Source organism: Hippoglossus stenolepis, chromosome 23 (genome assembly GCF_022539355.2).
Source record: "Hippoglossus stenolepis isolate QCI-W04-F060 chromosome 23, HSTE1.2, whole genome shotgun sequence".
In the NCBI taxonomy this organism is placed as follows: domain Eukaryota; kingdom Metazoa; phylum Chordata; class Actinopteri; order Pleuronectiformes; family Pleuronectidae; genus Hippoglossus; species Hippoglossus stenolepis.
In genome coordinates, this window is record NC_061505.1 from 5,973,196 (window position 1) to 5,997,400 (window position 24,205).

Sequence of the window (24,205 nt, forward strand, 5' to 3'; positions counted from 1 at the left end):
AGAATAATAATCATTTGGATTTTCAGAGGGGCCTTTAAAGATGAAGGTCACTTTACAAAGTTCTGAAAATGAAAAATATAAAAAAGAACCAAACCAAGGACAGAAATAATAGAAATGTTTGTGTTCTCTGTACTTGACCCTTTTATTACACCTTGTAGTAACCATTGAATATTGATAAGTTCTGTTTTTCAACTACACTGAATAAATCCTCCTGATGTTTTTTCACAAAGCTGTAAATTTGTGCATCTTTTCCAAAATGTACTCAATGCATATCCTATAATATTATTAAGATTTAATGCATTTGCAATGATGAACCTAGAGCAACAGCCAACCACCAAAGTCCTTGATAACCAACCTGTGTTTCCAGCTATCTGGCTGTTTGACAGGTAAATATCTTTCACAAACTGAAGCCTGACCAGAGTGCGAGTATCAAATTTATTCTCAAATACACAAACAGAGGTGGCAATATGAAATCAAACAATGTGACACTGTCAAAATGTCATCCTTTCTTTTTTTTTTTTTTAATGTTGACTCTTCATTTAGCACCTTAATAGTTGGGTTAAAAATGATTTATATAGTCACTCATACAAAAAATGAAATAGGCGAATAATGCGAGTCAGTTACATAAAAATAAGCACGAGGAGCCGGGGGCATTTGGATCACAGTTACTTAAGATGTACACTGTATGTAATCAAAAAGTACCGTCTTTCAGTATCTCATCTTCACTGACTAGTACCGTAAAGCCTCGACAGTCCCAGACCACAAACCATAGCACTCCTCACAATACATGTTTATTTGAAGACTAGGCCTAGACAGTGATTACTAAACACAAGTTCACCTGACATATTTGGACCTATTTTCTTTTCACATTAGAGCTTGCTGTTCTGTATTATTGCATTTACATTGGAGTAGTAGATATATACAGAGAGGTCATTGTCAAACAATGCTGGTACAAGAGGAGTTGTTTCTATGTACTTGGGAGTGTGAAGATGAGTAAGGCACTTGATAAACTCCGGTGCTGCCAACGACTCTGGCGAATATGATCCAGATCTATGTACAGGATTGAATCCTTTTCAAGTACACGGTGTGATGGGCGCCCTCTAGTGTTAAGCTGTGGTCTGTGCGCTTCCTGGATGGGCTGCTCTGACATTCATGGCTGATTTGTGAAGGTGCTCAACCCTCCTAAAATATATTTGGAATTGAAATAAGCAGAGTGCTAAGCAGCTCTGGCAGGCACTCGAAAAACTTTACTGAGAGTTTGCTCCGACGAGCTCATTGCAGGGATTAAAAACTGGTCTTTGTGGATTTAGGAGTTATTTAATGATTTTGAATGAGAGACTGGACGTTGTGAATGCATCTAGTCTGACCATTAATTATACTCTAATTTTGTCATAGTTTCTTTGTCAATGTTAAACCCTGTTTTCACCAAATTTGTAACAAGCGCCCCTCATCCAATAGGAACTTGCGAGCTCAACAGGCTACCACCAGACCCTCGTCAAAAACAAGTGGGAACCGTACACTAACTTCACATGAATTGTCACTCAACACAGACTGAACGACTACATGACATCCACAAAGAACTCGCTGGGGTTGCCCATGGCCAGATGGAATGACTGGCGTGAGGCCGTCAGCTCTGGCGGTACCGAGCCGAGGTCACGGGTGGGCGGGGCGCCGGGAGGTCCCCCCGGAGTGGAGGAAGGGAGCATAGGTAAAGCTGGGTGCATGGCTGTGGGCATTTGCTGCGCGTGAGGGAGAGCGTGAGCGGCTGCCATGGCCGCGTGCGGGTGCTGCGGCACCATCATCACCATCATGGGGTTGTAGGGCAGGATGCCCGGCGGGTATGGAGACATGTGGGGGGGTTGGGGGATACGGTGATGATGCGAGCGCTGGGAGGAGGCGTGGCTGTGCTCACTGGGCGCAGCACTGTGGCCTCGCCGCAGGCTGCTGCGGGTGGAGTACTCTGATTCGCTGCCGCTGCCTGAGCGCGAGTCGGCCCCGCCACCACCTTCTCCGACACCGCCAGAGGGAGATTTCTCCCCTCCACCCACAGTGCTGCCGGGACCTTTATTGTTACGACGTCGCTCGCCTTCGCTTCTATTCGATCCACTGCTTCGGCTCCCTGCGGTCAAACAGAAAACGTGTTTTAGAAAGAAAAAACTGTCCAAAACAGCTGTAATGGTAGAAACTTAATCCTTTACTTAAAGATAGATGCTAAACAGCAAAAAGCCCAAAACTGAACATTATCTTTTCCACAAAATCCAAATAGCCTTTGTTCTTCTGGTTCTTACAACAACACGGCTTGTGAATGGTTTATAAATGGTACTCTCGCTATTTAATACTGCAGTTCCACAAAGTTGGAGGACTCTTAAAAGACCGATTCAACATTTAACGATAGAAAGGCAATAAAAGTCTAGATATCCTGACTTTAAGTTCCCAGTATTGGTCCAAAAAGACTTGATCCCACAAATTTACAAATGCAATTCAACAGTGTATTTTATAAATAATCCTGATACCATCAAGAACCACAGAGGACATTACGCAACTGTACAATTGCAGTGCCTGTAAAACACTACAGAAATGTAATCAGAGAAGGCGATCAAAGAACACAACATGCATCTCAGGTGATCACAGACTGTTCTCACCTTCACTGTGCTGGCTGCCGGTGCTGCCGGGGGCGTAGCTGTAGCTGGTGAGCTCGTGGTAAGGAGGCGGCTGGCTTGAGTAGGGATGTGTAGGGTAGGGCTGATAGGGGAAGGTGTGCATCATGGGCCACGGGGAGGCCCCAGGGAGGGGCAAGGGGGCCAAAGTGTCCTGGTCTGAGGCCCCGCTGGAGCCATCATTGTCGTTCAGCGACAGATTGGCCATGTCTGGGTGGGAGATGAAAGGGAGGAAATTGATAAATGGGTATAAATTATACTACTTCTGCAGAAACAACATGCTCATTTCTGTTTTTCCCCTAGTTTTTGGTACAAAAAATAAAATTTAAATCGTTCCATAACTGAAATGTCACAAGATTGACCCCTGCAACAGCCAGTGTGGCCTCAATAGGCCAGTGTGCAAAATGGGAAAAGTACCAACACTCAGCAGGTTGAACTCAGCCGGTCTGTAACTCACAGTTCTCACAGTCGCTCAAGTCTCCGAACACGTAGTAGCACTGTTCAGAGAAAGTGATCTTGTTGACGGTGTGTCGAATGAAGCCAGCCTTCAGAAGGTTGCTGGCGTACTTCCTGGCTTCACGGCGGTCCTGGAATCCCTCGATGTGATGGAACAGCCACTCCACCACGTCTGAGCCTGGCGGACGCAGAGACAAGGTAGAGAAGATGAGAGAAGTTCACTCATCCCGAAGGAAATGTTTCAACCACAGAGTTAAAAAATGTATTACACATAATTGATGACAGAGTATTAGTGCTGGGCGCCCTCTAGTGTTAAACTGTGGTCTGTACGCTTCCTGGATGGGCCGTTCTGACAGTCATGCCTAATTTGTGATGGTGCTCAACCCTCCTAAAATATATTTGGTATTGAAATAAGCAGAGTGCTAAGCAGCAGTCTTTGTGGATTTAAGAGTTATTTAATGATTTTGAATGAGAGACTCAAGTATATAGGGGTGTAGTAATAGTACACTGCATGTGCAGCCTTGAGCTATACCTGATAATTGAAATCTCCTACTTTTCCTACACGCCACTGTTTTATAATGTTAATAGTTTTTTCTTTTTATTTATTACTTGAAGGCTACATAGCCACTGTGGTTTTTTGTATGTTCAAATATTTTTTATAAAAAGGAGTATGTGCTGAAGTAAATGGGATTTATTGTTTAGTTTTTTCACATGGTATCAAATTGGACATCGAGAATTGTGGAAATTTCATGGTATTGTTATCTAAACTACTACTAAAGTTTTGGTATTGTCCCAATCGCAGGCAGCCACTACCAAACAGCAGAATTCGATTAAAAGGGGGTTATCCTGTACTCAATGTGTAATGCAGCACAAGTTCAGCAGCCGAGAGCAACATCCAAGGGATCCAAAAAATCTGTTCTACTCAGTTAATAAGTAGCAGTACAAATCAGATTTGTGTGATCCAATCTAGGATTACATAACAAAAATATGAAACACAACCCCCTCAGTCTGTTTGTATTGCAGCAAAAACAGTATTATTTCAATGCACTGGGCGGCAGTTTAAGTCTGTTGTTCCCATGATACTTTGTGAGTAAAGTCGGTAACCATGCAACACCTTCAAAGAGAATTTGGCATCATTACAATTTTACAGACACAACAAACTGTAGCCTCTAAATGAGCAGCTGAGTTAACATCTCTGACATTCCCAAAGAAAATATATGATCTGCCTGTCTGAGCAACTATAAGCTGCTGGATTATTACTGTATTAAGAATGAAAATAAATGTAAAATCAGACATTGCATACAACTCAAAACTTCTCCAAAAAACAAAACGTTGCAAACGTGGTATATGTAATTACTTCTTGTGATTCTGTTGCAGGTGATTCCAATTTAACAGATGTTTCCAGTCAAAACAGGCGCTCACATTAGTTCTTGAGGGGTTTTTTTTTTCCTCCCACAAGTCACACGGCTTTAATTCTGTGAACATAATGGCTGCCCTGTAAAATTCTTCGAAGCACAGAGTGTTCGGGAAGTTAATGTCCTCTCTTTTTTGCCCTTCTTTTCCCCCCCACTCTTTTTTTTGTCTTACCGAGGAAAGCATTGGGGATGGTGATCTTTAGCCACATGCGGTCCCGGACCTCCAGACCGGACTCCGGGGAGGCCATGGCCTTCGCAACCGAAGCCATGTCAGAGTGTAGTGATAAGTTGAAGTCGTCAAAACCTGGAGGAAGAGAGGGAGGAGCACTTTAGGAAATCTGAAGAGGAAGAAGTGCAGATGTGCAAGAATAAATGAAGGAACGACGGAGAGACGAAATCAGAACTGGGTCAAAGCAAGGCGGCGAGGAGTGGAACTTTGAAGAGAAGATCAAAAGCAGGAGACATCATTTATCACATCGGATTCAAGCGGCGTCGGCGGAAAAGTTAGAAAAACAGATGTGAAAGACGAGTCCTGTGCCAATGTCATTACACGAGAAAGATGGAAGACAGAAACAGGAAGAAGGAAAAAGATACTTTACAATAACGACCATCACTCAAGCCGAAACCATGACAGACCGACAAAGGAACTTGGCTCGGTTTAGCATTGGATACAGTTTTATGAGAAGATTCTATGGATGTGAAAGAGCTAAGAATAAAGAGGAGGGGTCGGTTACAGCGCGCACAGAAAGGGAGACGATCACTGAAAGAGGCTCTCACGTTCAGTCTCAGTGACGGAGGAGGAGGAAGTGATGGTGCTGAGGGAGGAGCTGCCTGGGTAGGGAGGGTAGGCCCCGGTCATAGCCACAGAATGGCTGACCCACGCTGCTGGGTCGATGGGTCGGATCGGTTCATCTACTCGGGGAGAAAAGACATTAAGAAACTCAGTGACACAGAGATCATTAAGAGATAAACAGTTTTTTCAGTTACTCACTGCGAGGCAGAGTGAAGTAGCCCTGAGGAGAGGGGTCCCAGCACTTAGCCACCGTGAGGATGATGGGTCTGGAAAGGAAAACAAAATCCTCCAAGTTAAAAATCTGTTCCCAATAATGTTGATCTTATCACGTTCGATAAAGGAGAGCAGTAAACTCACCCAGGCTTGTGTACGATCTCTCTCAGCACTCGTACCGCATCGTCGTTACTCATGTTTTCAAAGTTAATGTCGTTCACCTTGAGATAAAGCACAAGAAAAAGATTTTACTCCGACACACAGGCACTAACTTAATTTTTACCAGTCACAACAGTGTAGCTGGTGTTGCTTTCATCTGGTGTGTTTGTTTGTGTGTCTCATCAAGGAAAAATGTGGTCCAGGAGATAACTTAAGTAGCAGAAACTACTACAGAGGCAGTTTGAGGACTTGTTTTCAAGATGCGGTCATGATTACACGTGTAGTTGAGATCAGAATGATGGCTGAGTTTGAAATTGTGTAAAGTCAAACCCGTGAGTACTCGTGCAATATGTAGGATGGTCTTGCAGGATGGTCTCTAGTTTGTATGTAAAAAAGACAAAATCTGTTTCTTCTTTATCTTTTTATTAGAAGTTGTACAAGTGTACGAAGGCGACTGGACTTGCTTGTGTTCCTTTGTGACGTTTTCACAAAATATGATTTCATAAAGGGTTTAGCCTGAGTCACGCTCACCTGCAGCAGCATGTCACCAGGTTCAATGCGTCCGTCTGCAGCCACCGCTCCTCCCTTCATGATGGAGCCAATGTAGATGCCTCCGTCACCTCTTTCATTGCTCTGACCCACAATACTGATGCCCAAGAAGTTGTACTTCTCTACATTTTTAAGAAATTAGAACAATGTCAATGCTATGTTCACATTTGTCAAAAAGAAAGTCTAAAATTCTAAACTAAAATGTTGAATATTTGGCAAAGCAACTTCCTATAAACACTCAGATCTTTACAACAAGAATAGATGAGGAGTTCACAGACCCATGTTGAGAGTGACGGTGATGATGTTCAAGGACATGGTGGAGTCTGTCACGCTGCTGAAGGAGGAGGCCTGGAGATGAAAAGCACAAAATTAAACCATGAAATCTGCTTACAAATTCCCTGACATACATCTGACAGCAATCTATTAGAAAGCCCCCCCTCTAAGAATTCTTGATTCAGCATGGTACAGCAGGGGGCAGTTACACAAATACATTAAGAGTCAACCCCCCCACCCCATAAAACATGAGAAAAATGTGAGGCTTAAGTACATACCCTCTCCAGGCGTGGAGGGCGCTGTTTCCTGCGTCGACGGTGCCGCTTGAGAAGCCTGGAGGCTGTGCTCTGCTCTGTCGCACTACTGAACCTACAGGTTCAAGGGTCAACAGGAGGGGAGAGGTCAGATGTAAAACTTTTTATAGGTGTGTTTCTGTCTCCCCTTTTGTGTTGCTATTTGTGTGTGAAACCCAATAAGATAATGAGGAGGTTAACTGGGGATTCGTGAGCAGTTAAATAGAATTAGAACACATGTTAAGAAAAGCTCAACTGGCGACTAGAGGGTTTTAAATTGGAGACACAAGAGTGTAAATACATCAGATCCATATTGCCACATAGTCCAGAAACAATCAGCTTATATTATTAAAGCTGGCCAAAGAAAAACAGGCATCTTCTTTTTGAAAAATAGACTATTACAGACAAACATTAATTAAAAATAGTGTTTCTCATTTTTAAATGTATGGAAAGTTAAACGTTAAGTGGTGTAGACTTTAAAATGAACGACAATTTACAGAAACATCATTCAGACTACATCTCCTGAATTAAACTTAAAACGACGTGGAAGTTGAATTCCTTAGTAAACGCCGCCTCTCATCTTTCTCAGTTAACCCGCCTCTCACCTGCTCATGGTGTCGTCGTCCTCAGAGTCACAGAAGCTGGTCGTTTCCAGCTCGCTGCTCATCACCGTGCTGGAGCTCTCGTACCCTGCCAGATGGCGCTCCAGACGACTCTGGCCATTCAAACGAGGCCCTGGGACACCACAGGAGCAGCCCCACAGACAAGGAGGGAGGATACACACCGTGAATTTTCATGTTTCTGGAGTGAATATATTTTTAAAACATTCTTTGCTTCTCAACATTCCATGATTAAATCTCAATCTATTCAGTGTTTGGATGTTGGGAGCGGGCCAGATCTTGATTCGAGCTCCATCCTAAAGCAGCATTTTTCATCTGCGCTGTGATGTTGTGTTTCTCACCGTGTTGCTCCATGCCCTCTCTGTGGCGAGGCCTCTCTCTCCTAAAAGAAACTACAGACTCAGTTTCGGTCTGGTCGTCCAAAGTCTCCACGCTGCCGGTGGCGTTGGGACTGTGAAAGAAGAAACAGGAGCACAGTTGGAATTAGAGCAAACCACAACCAATTAACCTATTAACTTAGAAGTACTCCAAACGCTTTCTGCATTATCCACAGTACAACATGTTCCCCTCAGCGAATCAGGTGTGTTGTGCTGTGCTGTGTTAGTAGCAGCTAATATAGCCCTGAGCTGCTAGCCTCCAGCAGATGAAGACCAGGCTACAGAGACATGCTACCTGCTAAAGTCACTTCTTTCCATCTCCACACCAGTTATTGTTTTCAAACTTGTCCCCTTCAGCTCCACTGATGTTTCTATCACACTCTGGAGACACAGAATTGGACTTTATGTCGTCCTGTTCACAGACTTTGATCATTTAGCAGTTACTTCTGAATATATTGGATAGATCCCTTTTTTAAAACACTTTGCAAACTGCAAACTCTTTAAAACAGGACGAGCTGGTTCAATGGCACTTATGATAAAACCTCAGTTTTATAGACAATGTGATTCCAGTTTCACTTCAGTGCAGTTCTTGTTAAACTATAATAAGGTCTGATACTACGAGATCAAATTACATGGAATTCAGAGATGGTCTGAAACTGAAACGTTCGTGTCTTGTGGCTGAACTTGAACAGATCAGATGACTGACTGCGTATTAACCTGTCAAGTGTGAGCACGGCTTCATGTATGAGGACTATAAAGATCAAGTTCAGGTTTTGACTTGGAGTGATTTTATTGATGAGGACATAAAGTGGGTATTTGTCCTGGTTTGCTGGAGTTATGATGTCGCCCAGACTCGTTACTACATCACCGACCACAATGAAAATAAATCATTTGACATCTCTGCAGCTGTGTGTGATTTAATCTCCTTCTCATGCTGTCAAGTACCAGTTGAACTAAAAACATGAAAATCAAATATTTAGCTTGAAGTCACACATCAGACTAAAAGCAGCAGGGACAAATTGTTTGTTGTATCTCGGAAACACACTCAGCATTCTGCATCAATGTTTGTCTGATTTTTATTTAAAATGTCTGCAGTCTGTTGTAATGTGCAGAAATCCACTGAAGTGAGTAGATCTTCAATGTTTCCCATCCACAACTGGTAAGAGGCCAATACGAGTATAGCACCAAGCAAATGTCCCAGTAAAGCCACATGGGGCAGCAGACCTCAGCAACATGCACACACCAACAATTTAGCTAATTTCACAGGTAGACAGAGTTTGTTCATGAGGACAGCGAGCTAAAAAAAAAAAAGACTTTACATCATCAGCCATTCGCAGACCCTGCAATTAGTATAATTACATTTAACTTTCCACTATAAGCTACAGCGTTGAACCAGCACGGAAAATAATAACTACTGTGGCTAATTCTCCAGCAGCTGCAAACCACAGATTTAGTGACGTTAAAAAGAAATAGTTTGATTTGAAATTGGATCAGGCCAAACTCCTGAAGCCAAAGGAGACAGACAGGTCCAACGTAAGTGAATGAGGGGAGTGCGGCCTTAATGAGAGGTTGCACTGATGTGTGTGAACTCCAAACGACCCCTAAACCAAACGGTATGAGCTCCAGACAACATAGTTTCAGGATGAACTTAGAGCTGCGGTAAAAAAGTAATTTAATTAGTTTGTTTTTGGACTTAACAGGCCATGCTGAAATTACAGTAATACGTTTCATCACCTCCGCCAAGGAGGTTACGTTTTCGTTTTGTTTGTCTGTTAGATAGTTAGCAGGATTATGCAAAAACTAGTGGACGGATTTAGAAATACTGGAGGTAAGATCCCGTAAAACTTTGGTGCGGATCCGGGAATTTTCTTTAGTAAAATATTGAACTATGTGTGAGAATAAAAAAATCTGACTGTTGGTGTTAAGTGTTTTGAAAGAGCTGGTAGCTGAGCTGGTCATAATAACCAGGGCGGCCCCAGCTAAGATCGGGTTCAAATGAGCTGCAGTGTTCTTTTTATTCTTCTTGTAACCTGATAATGAGAGTGAAGGAGATATTCAGGTAAATGATACAGTGCTTACATTACAACTATGTGAGAAGCATGGGTGCATGTTAAGTAAGTTTTCAGGTTTTGAGAAGGTTTTTAGCCTTGTGCTACTCCTCTCTGGGTAATTGTACAGGACAGGAAGTGCCTGAAACGAGTATTCGTGTAATGCTTACTGGAAGGAGGGCGGTCTGGAATCCCCGATGCCCCCTGTCCTCTCTACAGGTGGGGGAGGCAGGGGCGGAGGAGGGGGCGACGGCTGGGTAGTCGTTTCCACAGGGGGGACCACTGCCACTGGAGGCTCTGCTGCTGGAGTGTCGGAAGATACCAACTGAAAAAGAAAGACAAAAAAAAAAAAAGAATTCAGAGACAAAGAGAGACGGGGTGAAAAGTAGTGAGGAAAAGGAAAGGATGTACGTGGAGAAAGCAAAGTGAGGAGAGAGAGGAGAAAGGGTGAGAAATTGAGAGGAATGAAAGGAGGAGTAGGAAGGAGGTAGAGGGTACAGGGAGGGAAAACGGCTAAGATGTCAATTACTTTGACACACAAACACTGCACTCTTTTCAGCTGGACGTCTCAAGGGCATACTGAAACGCTATCCTACACTTAACCTGTCTCTCTCCATTATACAACAGAAGTGCCCACAAACGTGCACACACATACAGAGTCACACACAGTAACAATTAGGCTGAGAAATCACACAGAATCCATTACGTGAACCACAAAAATAAAAGCAGGAAAGGTATAAAATGGAGTTAAAATGATCGACTAAAACACGGAAAATGGAAATGTTATTAAAATCCATGCATTTTACCAACAAATCACTGCAGAGCACTTTGAAACGCCTGCGTTATTACTGTTCTTTCCATGTTTTTGGAAGTTTTGTGCATTCACAGACTTTGGATAAACACACTTAGCATTACCTGTCAAAACAATTCAACCAAATGGAGTCCATCAGCCTTCGCAGACTGACGTTCGCCCTCTTTTCCGAGTCCCTCACAGCCCTTTCCCTCCCCACTAATGGCCATGTGACAGCGAAACACTCGTCTTCTGGGATCCCTCCGGCCGACTCGCCGTGCAGATCACATATCAGTCCCCCTGGTCTCCGAGCTTTGTTCGCCTCTCCCTTTAAATACCTTCCCTCGTTCTTATGCACTTAACAGATGCTTTGGACTCAAACCTGCTTATCTGGGCCAAGTCCCCATGTTTTTGTCTCGCATTCAGATGTAACCTGCTGGGTGGGGTACAACAACTGCAGACATGGAAAGTATGAAAACCCGTACCTGGCAGTTTGCTGTACTGTAACAAGCAGTGCTACTCGAAGCTCGCATGCTCGAGTATCGCAATGAGAGAAACACATATCGCACACAAAGAAAACGTGGCTGAAAAAGAACCTTCAATGCATAAAAAAATGGATGAACATACAACTGGGAATTATTGTGATGGAGAGAATAGCTTCACTGCAAATCAACAACAACACAATTGTCTGTCCATTGACATAAAATGTTTCCTTTTTTGTAAATCCTTTCCTCTGCCTCTTTTCGTTTGTATGTCTGTCAGCAGGATTATGTGAAAAACTAGTGAACGGATTTACTTGAAACTATGTGGAAGGGTGGGGTAGTGTTTGTGTAATCCTGCAAACAGACAGGCAGACAGAAAACTGCAATGAAAACACAACAAACACTGGAGGTAACCAAACAGGAGCACGATGAAAGACTCAGATGATGATGAACAGACAGTGTTTGCTATTGGCTACAGTGACTCACATTGTGGCTAAAACTTTCTCATAGATGTTTTCTCTAGTCTCTCTCGTCTGTTTCATGTTTCCCACTCTTTCCAAAAGAGTTTTCCTAACATATTCTTTATCGAACACTTTTCCACACGCGAGCCTGCACAACAAAACACTGAGGCTGCAACACAATATGCAATTATGCTAATTTTGTGACCGAAGTCTGAACTTTAATTACGCCCATTTTATTGCTGCTCATTAGACGAGAGCATTAGTCTGAGAGGGGTCTGGGGGAATGCACAGGAAATGGCACAGTGGTTTGTGAAAACAGCCTGTGGCTCATAATGTTGGCTGGCATTTGAAACAAAAGCTTGACATTTTCAGACAAACATTTGCGGGTATTGGTTGAAATTAAGTCATTTCTGAATAGGCCTTTTTTCACAGAAGTCATTTTGATGTATCACGCTGGGGAAAGCACCGGTTTACTTAATTTACTTCACATTATTGGGACTGTTGAATAGAATGGACACATCTTTAATGTTATCAGGAACATCAGGGTCTTTCCTACGGTGACAAGTCAAAACCTCGGCTGGGAAAAAAGGCCTGTGTAGAACAATGGTCACCAGTGAAATGTAGAAAGCTCCCATTCCCCCTGATATGAGAAATATGCAACAGGTTTATTATTTCTTACCCATGACACCACTCTGCCGTTGAAACATGGCAACTTGGCACTGTCATCAGAAATCTCTTCTTTCACCACCCTGAAAAAACAGAGACAGAGCGAGGTTTAGGACGTATAAGTTGTTCTGCCCTCACAACGTTTTGGCATGGTATGTGGTGTCTGGATGGTACAGCAGAGCGGAGGAATGAAGGAGGGGAAACTATACCTTGGATTTAGTGTAGTCATAAAGAAAAAGGTAAAACTGCAGGAGATTTAAATGGTTTACATTGCTGACACATCACGTAAAATGTATTAGGCTGAAATAAATCAAATACCAGGCTTATGACATTTTCCTTTTAGTGTGTGGCTAACACAAGTGAACAAAGTGGCTATAAATGACCAGTTTGTCACATATAACACAAAGGCAGAAAACTCAAGAGCAGTTTTGAGTGTTGTGTGTATTTGTGTTTTGTCACACTTGCATGTCTTGTGTTATATTGATTTTTCACCATTGGTCCACATTTTCAATTTGTTTTGTTTTCACCTTTTTGTCTTTAAAAAAACAACAACCATTCACTCATTTAGCTTAAATCTGCATCATTAAAACAAAATCTCTTAGTTATGAATGTACCATTACATGACTGAGATTATACTCGGATATTATTACCATAAGACCACCCACGCCTGAAGCCCTGACTCAGCAGAGCCAATATCAAACAAAAGAACAAATTAAACCAATTTGCTTCCTCTGGAATGTGGGAGACTGAATGAGATTTCTTCCGTCTCGGCGATGAGCTAAATAAACACACTTTTACTGCTTTTATGCCTCCGTGCAAATTACACAACCTGGTCACTAAATATGTAAGCAAACATAACCCGAGCTCTACGTGGGACAAAGCTCCTTAAAGGTAGCTCCCTCCTCCAAGTTTGCCAGAAAGACAAACATTGGGCTTCAGCTGTGTTATCCCCTCCTAGCAGACTGCCAATACATTGTTACAGAAGTCTGTCTGGACAGGGGCCGGGTACGAGTTCCACTGAGAGGATGCTAGACTTCTCCAGAAAACCTTCAAAACGTTTGTTTTTCCAGCTTCATCTGACAACCTCCTTTCCTGCGTGTGAGACTTGGTCAAGCTCCACCGGGCTTTCGTAAGCAGCTGCTGAGAGCTGGTTTTGTGGGCGAGTGTTAGCATACGGCCAGATTGTTGTGGGCACTGGAGGGGATCTGCTGTGGAGGTTTCAGAGCCGGCGTGTACGGCTACTGAATGTTAAGCTAGCAAACAAATATTTCCCCCTCCTCATACGCCGCGAGAGACTGCACCTCCACGGCGGATGAACACATGCAACATTCTTCTCCTGAGAGTGTAATTGTCTTCATTCCTCGGCCCTCCAAACAAACAAGTGACCACAGTTGATTATTTCACGCACACTCTGAAATACCTCAAACAATGCACAAGGAGCCCAGAAATATGCTGAGTCCAGTTGGGTTTGCTAAAACCTTTAAAACTTCACCCCCACTTCCCTTCTCCCCAGTTCCCTTGATACCATTAAATTCCTCACACCCAGCACCGCATCTCATTTCTTACAATTAATCTTACTGAAACAACTCGCTGAGCGCCCCCCCCCAGCCCCCCCGCCAGGCAAATGAACCCAGCAGAATATCCAATAACTTCTAGTGAACACCAGCCCACTCCTTCTCGTCTTCCTTCTCCCCGTGGACAACCCCAGAAACCCAGCAAATGGCCTCTGTCCAGCCCCTGGTTCCCAGCATCGGTGCTGGCCTGCTCTGCTCCACGGACACCCCCCCACTGCCACACACACAGCTCTGCTCGACAGCTGGCCTCGTACCAGGGCAAATGAAAACATACACTATTACACACTCCTCTCCTGGGTCGGAGAAGAAGAGGCGGAGGGGGGGAGAGAGAGAGAAAACGTCCCTGCTTTGATTGGACAGCTGACTCAGAGCTATGTTTGAAACGTTTTCATCTGAACTCAGCTGGAGATATATTCAAATGAGGGCTTGAGATGTGAGGCTGTGCGATCTAAAGACCAAAAAAAAAGGGAAATGTTCTGCCATGTTCACGTTGAAAGACTTTAACTCGCTCTGTGGACAGAGTTTGGCACGGGTGGCTCTTTTGAGATGTGGACATTTTGCCTTTGGAAAAACACTGACGTGCTGTGCTCACTTTCGGGCGAGCAGAGTCTTAACGTAATAACGTCCAGTTACACAGGGACAGGCTCCAAATTTGACAGGAAATGACACTGGGGACTGTGGTAGGGCTCGTCAAGTTTGAATAATTGAGACCATTAGACGCCTCGTAACGGTTGCAGATATTAGCATCACAGTTTACGCAGTTGTCAGTCAATTGTGTAAACCTAGTAAAAGTAATGTAGACTGATATAACATTGTTGCACAGTTTTATAATCTTCCCTTATTAATATAAATGCCAGAGACATTGTCTGTCCATAGAAACAACATTGAACTGGACCAAATTGTGGGAAGAATGTTCTGTTTACAGCTCATCGACACTGGCGTCGGTCCTTATCGCCAAAAGCTCTAGAGTCCTGTTGTGTTTCCATGTTGACATCTTTGTCGGCTTCTTCTAAGCACATAACACCTCATTTTCATCCTGAGGTATTTATATCCCTCCAGTTTCGCATGTAATGTCAATTTCAGACATTCTCTGGACTTTGCCCTGAACATATGAACAAACACTGGAGGACATTATTAGAGTTAGATGCTTAGAATGATGCATAAGTAGCGTGTTTGGTTTACAGCACAATGACACACATACGTCATCAAAACCCCTCAAATCTCATTGTCTTTCCAAGTTGACATTTTCGTCGGCATCTTCTTCAGGTACGACACCTCTTTTTCATCCTGATATGTTTGTGTTCTTCCAGCTTTGTGTCTGCTGCATGTTAGAAACCTCATCAACGGGGCCAACTGGCATTCACATTTTCTCAACAATTTACTAAGGGGCTGGCAGGAAACGTTTGGAAAATGTCCAGAGACTCTGACTCGTACATTTGTGGTCTCATACACAGCCCCTCCAGAAAATGTCTGGACTTTAGTGCACATCTGAAAGCAGATAGCGAATATTATTCTGCAATTACTCAGATAATAGCTTGTTTAAGTGGTTTTGTGATGATTTTAGTTTCTTTTCTGCAGTCAAATTAATCTCTTTAAGTTTCCAACTGATGTTTGAACAAAACGATTCATTAGAAAATGTCACCTGGAACTTGAAATGTGCACTTCCCAAAAATGCTCAGTATAGGCTAAGGAGATCTCTTCTGTAGGGCTACACAGGATTAGTTTCATTGTCTATTATAATCACAGTCTGAAACTTGCCAGATATAAGGCAGAAGCCAAAAAACAAATCCCCATAGCCAAAAATGATGTTGTAACATAGCGTAGTGGTCTGGGCGAGCACCATGCATCATGATGCGGCTCACTTCATTTGATAAACTGTATGTTTACTTGATCAAAATGGGTTTTAATCCCATGTTTAATCATTTTATATAACCCACAGTCAGATGCTAAGTATTTTAAAAGTCACTTGAAATAGCTTTTCTAAAACAGACATCTCTACAAGTCAGTTATTAATGTTGCTGCCATTAAAGTTCCAAATGATCCCCATATGTGGGGCAGCCCCGGCCAGGCAGCTCGGGCAAGAGCCTACTGAAAAAAGCCTCTCATCCATTTCCTCTCCGTGTTGCAGAGTTGATATTGCTGCTCAGCTTGGCACAGGTTTCCACGGTGCCATCCAAAGAGAAAAAAGAGGCAAAGAGCCCAGGCGTAAGGCTCATTCAAGACTACAATGCATTTAACAGAAGCCCTGAGGGTCTCACTGGGTGAATAAACCACCAACATGCATTCCTCTGCAGGAAAAATGCACAGCAGCAACACAAGAAAAAAAAAAAAAGATTAATTGATAGAGGAGAGGAGACAGCTCTTTCTGGAGGAGAAAAGGGGGAGAGGGAGAGGGACGGGAGGAAGCCAGGGAATCAAAGGATGGCTAGCAGGCCAAAGTGTTAAAGAGGGGGAGACAAAACCCTGGCTTCAGTCCTGAGAGAAAGGAAAGGCGAGGATTTCACAAGATGATGGACTGAAGGAGGGAGGGAGGGACGAGGATTAGGGTGAAGAAAGGCAGCAGGGACAGGGAATGCCTCCCATTGTAATGATGATGTTTTCTGAGAAATGTCCCCGGCCTAAATACCCTCAGTATTTATAGAAGCACTCAGCATATTCATCGGCAGTGATTATAACTTAGCTGTTTGTGATTAGGGGTGTGTTTTGTTTCAATGGGGATTGGGGTGACTTCATTCAAGTTCAGTGTCCCCGGTATAAGTTATTACCTGTGACAAATACACAACAGCCGGTCCCAGGGTAGGATTGCAGGACTTTTTGACAAGTAAAACCCAGCATTTCATGAAAGATAGATATATTGTTGGCTTTTAAATGAGCTTCAGTTAAAGTGCTTCTATTAGGAAAATAATAGGACATTTTAATTGACTGTTTTCCAACTTTTGTCATATGCATCTGTACTAAATACGAGGCGTTTACTGGATTTCTACCAGGTTTTATAAGCCCTCATTTTGTATGCAAACCACTCTCAAGGTTAGGTTTTAGTCATAAAGTATTGTTGTGACATGCATCTGTACAAAATAGAAAGGTGTTCTTCTATATCATGTTTTATTAGCCTTCATTTAGCATGAAGGCCACGAGTATTCTTAGTTTATAGTCAGGTTAAGTTAAAAAGCTTCTACTCTAGGGATTGTTTTCATGTATCTGTACTAAATATGAGCTTTTATAATCCCTCGTTTTTCATCCAAACCACTGGCATGGTTAGTTTGTAGTTAGGCCAAGTTATAGAACTTCTACTGAGAAAAGTATGGCACGTTATAAAGTATTGTTTTCCAAACTTTTGTCACATGCATCTGCGCCAAATATGATCTTTTATCAGCCCCTCAGTTTACATGCAAACCACTAAGCACCCTAAGTTATAAGTCAAGCTTCTATCCAGAAATAAAACGGCACATTATAAAAGGGATTGTTTCCAAACTTTTGTCACATGCATCTGTACCAAATATGAACTTTAATCAGCCATCATTTTGCAACCTAAGCATTGTTTGGGCAAAGTTAAACAGCTCCTACACATTGTGAAGGGATTGTTCCCAAACTTTTGTCCCACGCATCTGCACTAACTTTTATCAGCCTTCATTTTGCATGCACACCACACAGGCTGGGGGGGTGAAATCAGTGCTGCTCACCCGAAGTCCTGGTCCATGGACTTGAAGAAGAATTTGTAGTTGGGCTTGTTCAGGACCTGCTTAAAATCCAGCAAAGTGATATTTTCGGCAGCGATGGGTATCTTCACCAAATACGGCGTCTCCTCCTCGTCGATGTGATAAATGATTTTGGTTTCCGCCATCGCTGCGGTTGCTTGGTTTTTTCCCCCTTTCCCCACCTCACCTTCCCTTCACCCGACGCTGGAAGTCACCGCGAGAAAAACAGGCGAGCGACCCGAGAGGCGAGGCGGCGGCGGCGGCGACAACTTTGTTGCGGAGTTAGCTCGCTAGCTAGCTCGGTGGCTAACGAGACGGCAGAGGTGAAACGATGATGGCCACTGGGGTTTTTTTTCCTCGGTCCGAAGCCGGAGTGAGGTTGCAGCGTTAAAAACAGGAGAAACTCGGCCGGGAAAAGCTCGATGTCGGTCCGTCTTCACCGAGCCGAACACTCCGCAGGCCCCCTGGTACCGAGGGGACACGCTACATTCACACGACCGGGACCACCGACTACTTTTCCCCCAACAAAAACACACAGGGGAGGGGGTCCGAAAACTTTTTTCTCCACTGCATGCGAGCCAACGCGGCGTGTGACGTCAGCACGTAGCCCCCTCTCCTCTTACGCACTTTCCCTAAGCCTCCAACTTTTGGATTATTATCTTAAGTTATAAGATAAATTATATTTATAAATTATATCAATATTATCATAGAAATGACCATATATCATAATCATAGACTTGTAATTTATATTGTAATACACGATATATTTACATTTATATTGATTGATTGATTGATGTACTTTATCAATCCTTAATTGGGAAATAATGAATGATGTAATATACAAATATATAAGCTATTGGCTATGATGGATTGTTTTTATCAATGATGTCCTTTGATGGATAGTGACTTTATGGCTCAATAAACAGAAGATTAGACTTTGAGCAAACAGTGGGAAATGTGTTATATAATGCTAAGAAACTTCCTCCTTTTTATGTTTTAGTTATTGAATATCTTAGGTAAACAAGCACTCAATGATGACACCACAATACAGAAAAAAGTGCACACAGACACGCAGGGGAAAGCACAATAAGCCTTCAACCACTTCACGTTGTTACTCTGATATATCTGTGACCTCTCAGCTAGATTCATCACCAGTCAGCCATAAAGAATCATCTGGAAAAGGGACTTGGGAACTGATTAACCACTACAGCGTCTCGCATGAAGGGTTTAAATCACCTAGATAGAGTTTATAAATAGCCTGTGAAGGGCCACAGATAACAAGGGTGGACACACTGCTCCATTGAAAAGTGGTTTTGAAGAGTTACTGTGTCACATAAGGTTGAAACTTATAACTCAGATATTTTAGCTGCATTGCCGAACTGCAAAGGAGAAAAAGAGATAATTGAATCTGTTAAACAAATACACCCACTGTCTTTCTTCCACACACAAACACACATACACACTCCATTATGATTACCTGCCCTAGTTTTCTGTAATCTGTAATTATCTCAATAAACACACTTGACACAGTTCAAATGTGCTACGTAAGCCATTTCTATTTTATTCAGTAATGGTACAATCATCAGCTGTGGACTCTAATAACATCATCAAACAGGGACAAAGTGCAAACAACATTGAGATTGACAATAAATAATAAACATCAGTGAGAAGAACATTTGACAAAATATTAAATATCATTGATTATTATTTGTGTGAGCTTAGTTTATCTATTTCCATATAAACCACTAGAGGACACTCTTCATCAGTCTAATTTTCACCAAAGAGCAGTGATTAGGGACGAGTAAAAATGGTGATTTGGCCTCATAAAGAGTGAACAGCAAAGACGGAGGTGAAAAATATATTCGTAAAAATATAACTGAAAAGCTAATTTTCTTTTATGAGCTCAATAATTTCCCATTTCAAACTTGAACATGTGTTTTTCACAGTGTCTTCCAGTAGAGTTAATCACAACTTTATATCAAGAAGTCCGTCTGCTACAAAAAGGAGATAACTTGTATTTCCTATATTAAAGTTTCTTGTTTAAGAAATGGGGCCCAAACACCACCCCGACCACGCAGGTGAAGACAAACAGCACCCAGAAGATGACAGCCAGCAGCTGCACACAGAACAGGGTCTTCTTGCTCTGCTCTATGACCTCGTCCTCGCCCACCAGGCCTGGTGCCATGCCGTACGGCCTGTCCGGGTGCATCTGCTGCACCCGCAGGCTCACAGTGGGTAGGATGATGAAGCGGGTGTCCCTGTTCTCGCCCTCCAGGGAGACCACCACTCTCTGGGTGACCGTGGCCAGGCGGGTCGCCATGGTCACAGGCATGCGGAAGGCCAAGGGGGGCAGCCTGGCCAGGATGCGAGAGTTGGAGGGTAAGGAGAGGGGATCCCCGGATTCTAGAGGGGTGAGGTGGCGGCACAAGGGGCAGGGGACGGCTGGTGGGATGCGGGGGTCCGGTGGCTCGAAACGGCTGAGCTGGATCCTCTGGAGGCACTCGGTGCAAAATACGTGGTGGCACTCCAGCATGCGGGGACATTTGTTGTACTGGTTGTACTCCTGGTAGCAGATGGGACACTCCACATCCATGGGCTCCCCAGGGGTGGGTGCAGATGCAGCAGCTGGGCCGGCCTGCTGGGATACTGGGACAACATCCCCTGTCATGGTGGGAGCGAGGGTGAGCGGAGTCAGCTTCGGGGGAGCTCAGTGATGGCAAGATGAAAGTTGTAGATGAATATTTAATGGATGAGGGAAAAATCTGTAAAGAGAAAACAACTTCAAGATCAACTTTGAGTCTGTGAGAGTGAGAAACCTCCAGAAGCTCACGTGGCGTTTACAAACACCAGCATCTGCTCCCCCAGGGATCCTTATGTGTTCCTTCTACGTTTTATTAACAGATTCCACAGCGTGTGAGTCATAGCAATCATCCAGTTAACCACTCCAACCATCAACCCCCCCCACCTCAGACGCACTGTCCCCCTTGCTCCGTGTAGTGTGTGCTGGCCCGCACGTCACAATCAGAGCGAGTCCAGGAAGTTGGGAAATACAAAAACAATCGAAGCAGCAGAGGAACTGTTGAGGGAAGTAATACATCTCTGCGCTCAGACGTTCAGCATGTGTTTCTGAGCGTTTAGATCTGTTTTACACCGGTGACTCACCGAGGAGATGACACAACTCTGACAGGCCCCAGACGCATTCAAATGAATTAACAGCCAAACCAAGCAGCCAAAACGTGAGAGTGAGGGTCAAATAAATGTTTAGTTAAAGGATCAGTTCCACATTTATTGAAATATCCAGATTTACAGTCCTGTGTCTCTCTTTATGTCTAGCATCTAGTCAAATATGCCAAATGAAAATACAAAAATACATATAAAACTTTTTTTTGATCTGATAACTGTAATAACAGACTGACAAAACATACATCAGACATGGACATACATCAGTTTAATAAGAACTACCTTAAAAGACAGAAACCATCTTTAAGAAAAAACTAATGGACACGCACTTTTACCTTTCAGTTTTGCTTACGTCTCATCTGATAACATGGAGGAATTAGTAGTTTACTAAAAAACAACATTGTCTGCTGCTCGGAAATAGGAAACTAAAAATGTTTTCCCATAATATCCATGACCCAACTATCGACCCCGACTCCCTCCCCCTGTTTGTTGCCACTCTATGTGACTCATTCTTTCCTCCATTCTTCCCGGCAGAAAAGAGGCAGAATTCCAGAATGCCACCAAACAAAATCAAATTTTGCTTGGGGGCAATTGATGAAAACAAGTGATGTGTTTGTTTTTCATGGGAGGACAATATTCAACGAAATATGAAAAATCAAAAGTGGAAAATAGGTTGCAGTTTTCTGTAGGTGGATTTTATTAGCTCGCCGTTTTATAGCCTTCATGCTAAGCTAAGCTAAGTGGCTGAGCTAGGTTTTTTATCGGATAGAGAGACATGAGAGTAGTATCAAGCTTTGAGACTTGTCCCTCCCAAGAAAAAAAAGAGTGTCACTCGTTTCAGCAAATGTCCCAAAGAGATGGGTGTTCGTGTTCGATGACAAAGCCCCCTGGTGGCCAGAGGAGTTCTGACTCCTGTCTGTTGGGAACAAATGAGGAAATAGTGAGTTACATAAATTGAGAGAGGGAGTCGGGGTCGATAGTTGGCTCGATGAAATGTTGAGCTTATGCGGAGGAGACCACTTAACGTTTCATATTTCCTAGGAACAGATGAAGGGACAAAGGGGACAGTGGTTGATGTCATCGTCCAACTTTTAGCAGGAAAACAAATGAGCGTATTTCACGAAATAACAGTTTCTGTGAGTTATGCAGTCTGATCTGATGCCGATTCATATTTCACTTGGCACAGAAGCCATATTTGAAAGTTTGTTTAATATGACTTAAAAACATCATTGGATTTTTTGGGGTTATATGAACACATTTTTATCTGTTGCTCACACGGGACCATAAGGAAACCCATGCTGCCTCATCGGGGATTGTTGCTGAGCAGACGGGGTCTCCTTTGGATTCGTCCATGGCAACACGTTTGCCTGAAACCTTTTCTTTCAGAAGTAAAAACAATAGTTATGTAATCAGAGCTAAAAAGGTGGTTAAATACAGCAACAATAAGGATTTGGTTTCACTGAAAGAAAAACATTAAATATCTAATTAGACACAAGCTTTGAAAAAAACAACAACTCTGGCACCAGTTCTGGATGTTTGCTTTGTGTAAATAACTGAGCCCTCTTGTGTCTTGTCTCTGTGTCGGCCTCCAGTTTCAATCACAGTGTACAGACAGAGTATGGCAGCGGTCCATTATTACACACTGAGAAGCAGATAAGAGACGCACTTACCCTCCACTCACACACTCCTTTGATCAGAGCACTTTGATGCCCACTTCCTCTCACACTTCTTCTTCACATGTTGGTGCAGATCTCTTCCTGGCAGGGAGTCGTCCTCCCTCTCCGTCTTTGTGAGCAAATTAGCCGCTCAAATTTCTGCCTTAATACTCCGCAGCTACGTGCCTAAACCTGGCTCGCTTGTATCCTCCTGTTTTCACTCCGTCTCACCTGATTTTACTCATCCCCGTCTGGCCTCCCATGAGGCCTCTCTCTGCGGTTTGCTGAGCGATAATTAAACCCTTGGTGATCTGAGCGTAACCAGGACACACAAGACAGAAAATGACAGGCTCTGGCAAATCTTACTCTACGTGCGCCATACGTTATTATGCTTCCTCGCTGTCAGCATGTTGGGTCTTTGAAATAGCAAAACCTGGATTAGGGTGCAATTATTAATATTTTTCTATGTTTCAAGTCAAGTTAATGATGTGGAAAATGGTAATTTAACAAACTAAAGTGGTCACATTTTTTAAATTCTAGGGCATGTCCGGAAAAACTGGTAAAGGTAAGTAAGCTGCGGGGACAGAACAGGACAGCACAGTGTGTGTGTGTCCAGGGGGGCTGTTCAGAACAGAGTGAATGTTCCTCTCAAGTGTAAATAGATGAATTATTGACAGATAAATAACGTCACACGAGCCACAGCCTGAATACGTGCATGTGTCTGGCACTCTGAATGATTTACTTGTCCCCAGTTCGGCCTGTTCAGGCTTGTTGAACACCCAAGCTTCTATTTTCGCTGTAATTATTTGTTACTCACTATCAGACCGAAAGTAATCAAACTCAGGGGTGTTCATTTTACTCTCCCTGCCAGTTTCTTATCGATTTAATGGGATACTTGAAAGAAGGAATGCTGTTCCCCTGAGGTTACTTTAAGTCTCATGTTGTGTGACAGATTCCTCAGCTTTCACAACAAGTTTATGAAAAGAATTAGAATGAGAAGGTTTTACACTCACCACGTAAAACATTTAAATCTCATGTTTTATCTACAAAAGACAAGATTGCAGTCTTATAACAATAACGTTAATTTGGCTAAGGAGTGTTGAACATTTTGACCAGGTGAAGGCGCTAGATGAAATGTCGGGGAATTACAGAAGCTTTGTTTTGAAGAAAAGTTAGGGGGTCGTCTATGTCAGTAGGATTCCTCCTCGAGAGACCATGGTTGTGTTAGGAACATTCCTAACTGAGGGGAAATGACTCGTAATTATTTCAGCAGAGGACATTATAAGAGCTGCTCAAATTCTCACGACATGTTCCAGAACTGATCCTCACATGATGGTCTGATTTCTTCTCTGTCACGTCTATCCAGTCAGGAGTCACAATTAACAACAGACATAGTGGATTTAGAGTTCACAACATCATCGTCACAACTGAAGAGTATGTTGTTATTTCCTGTGAATAAATGAGGATTCCATTTTCCATCTGTCTGAACGGAAAACACCTTTTCTCCAGATGTGTCATTCTGTTTTGGACAGGAAACGTTTATTATAACTGTCAGCACATAGTACCGTACAGTTTGTGGATACATGACTATCTGGATACATGGTTTTCACAGGACACTGCTGTTTGGACTTGTAGTAGGAAAATCAGGTGTAAATAATAATAATAAAACACAACTCTGTTCTATTTACGTGTTCCAGTAGAAACCATGGCAGTGTGACAGTGAGCCGGCAGGAACAACTGAAGCAGCTACATGGAATTCAGCCATCACGCATTGTATTTATATCTTTGATTGGCCTATTGTGACATGTTGAGACATGTTCGAAATTCAACATCGCTCCAAACTAAAACA

The 24,205-nt window shown here is 43.0% G+C and overlaps 2 protein-coding genes across 3 annotated transcripts; both read right to left on the reverse strand.

The window, feature by feature from the left end:
• Nucleotides 1-416: 416 nt before the first annotated feature.
• On the reverse strand, nucleotides 417-18,094 carry dvl2 (dishevelled segment polarity protein 2). Of its 2 annotated transcripts, none has more exons than XM_035148393.2 (15): nucleotides 17,507-18,094; nucleotides 12,266-12,335; nucleotides 10,024-10,178; nucleotides 7,770-7,879; nucleotides 7,414-7,543; nucleotides 6,794-6,884; nucleotides 6,521-6,590; nucleotides 6,225-6,364; nucleotides 5,679-5,755; nucleotides 5,520-5,587; nucleotides 5,306-5,443; nucleotides 4,701-4,832; nucleotides 3,115-3,291; nucleotides 2,643-2,867; nucleotides 417-2,119 (listed from the first exon to the last, which is right to left on the reverse strand). In XM_035148393.2, the coding sequence occupies exons 1-15, from the start codon at nucleotides 17,665-17,667 to the stop codon at nucleotides 1,560-1,562; spliced, it is 2,304 nt and encodes a 767-aa protein (XP_035004284.1). In that variant the 5' UTR covers nucleotides 17,668-18,094; the 3' UTR covers nucleotides 417-1,559. The 2 variants fall into 2 exon arrangements, with proteins under 2 accessions (XP_035004284.1, XP_035004285.1); XM_035148394.2 differs by having other exon boundaries at nucleotides 5,306-5,440; nucleotides 17,507-18,093.
• Nucleotides 18,095-19,239: 1,145 nt separating this feature from the next.
• si:ch73-335l21.2 (RING finger domain-containing protein) lies at nucleotides 19,240-23,312 on the reverse strand. The gene is made up of 2 exons (XM_035148456.2): nucleotides 22,372-23,312; nucleotides 19,240-20,283 (listed from the first exon to the last, which is right to left on the reverse strand). The coding sequence occupies exon 2, from the start codon at nucleotides 20,187-20,189 to the stop codon at nucleotides 19,548-19,550; it is 642 nt and encodes a 213-aa protein (XP_035004347.2). The 5' UTR covers nucleotides 20,190-20,283; nucleotides 22,372-23,312; the 3' UTR covers nucleotides 19,240-19,547.
• Between the last annotated feature and the right edge of the window lie 893 nt (nucleotides 23,313-24,205).

Coding starts and splice junctions, on each gene's coding strand:
- dvl2 (XM_035148393.2), bottom strand. CDS start 17,667: ATGGCGGAAACCAAAATCATTTATCACATCGACGAGGAGGAGACGCCG. Junction 6,365..6,520: donor CACCGTCACTCTCAACATGG/GTCTGTGAACTC, acceptor TTAAAAATGTAG/AGAAGTACAACTTCTTGGGC. Junction 5,756..6,224: donor CTGGTGACATGCTGCTGCAG/GTGAGCGTGACT, acceptor CTTTATCTCAAG/GTGAACGACATTAACTTTGA.
- si:ch73-335l21.2 (XM_035148456.2), bottom strand. CDS start 20,189: ATGACAGGGGATGTTGTCCCAGTATCCCAGCAGGCCGGCCCAGCTGCT.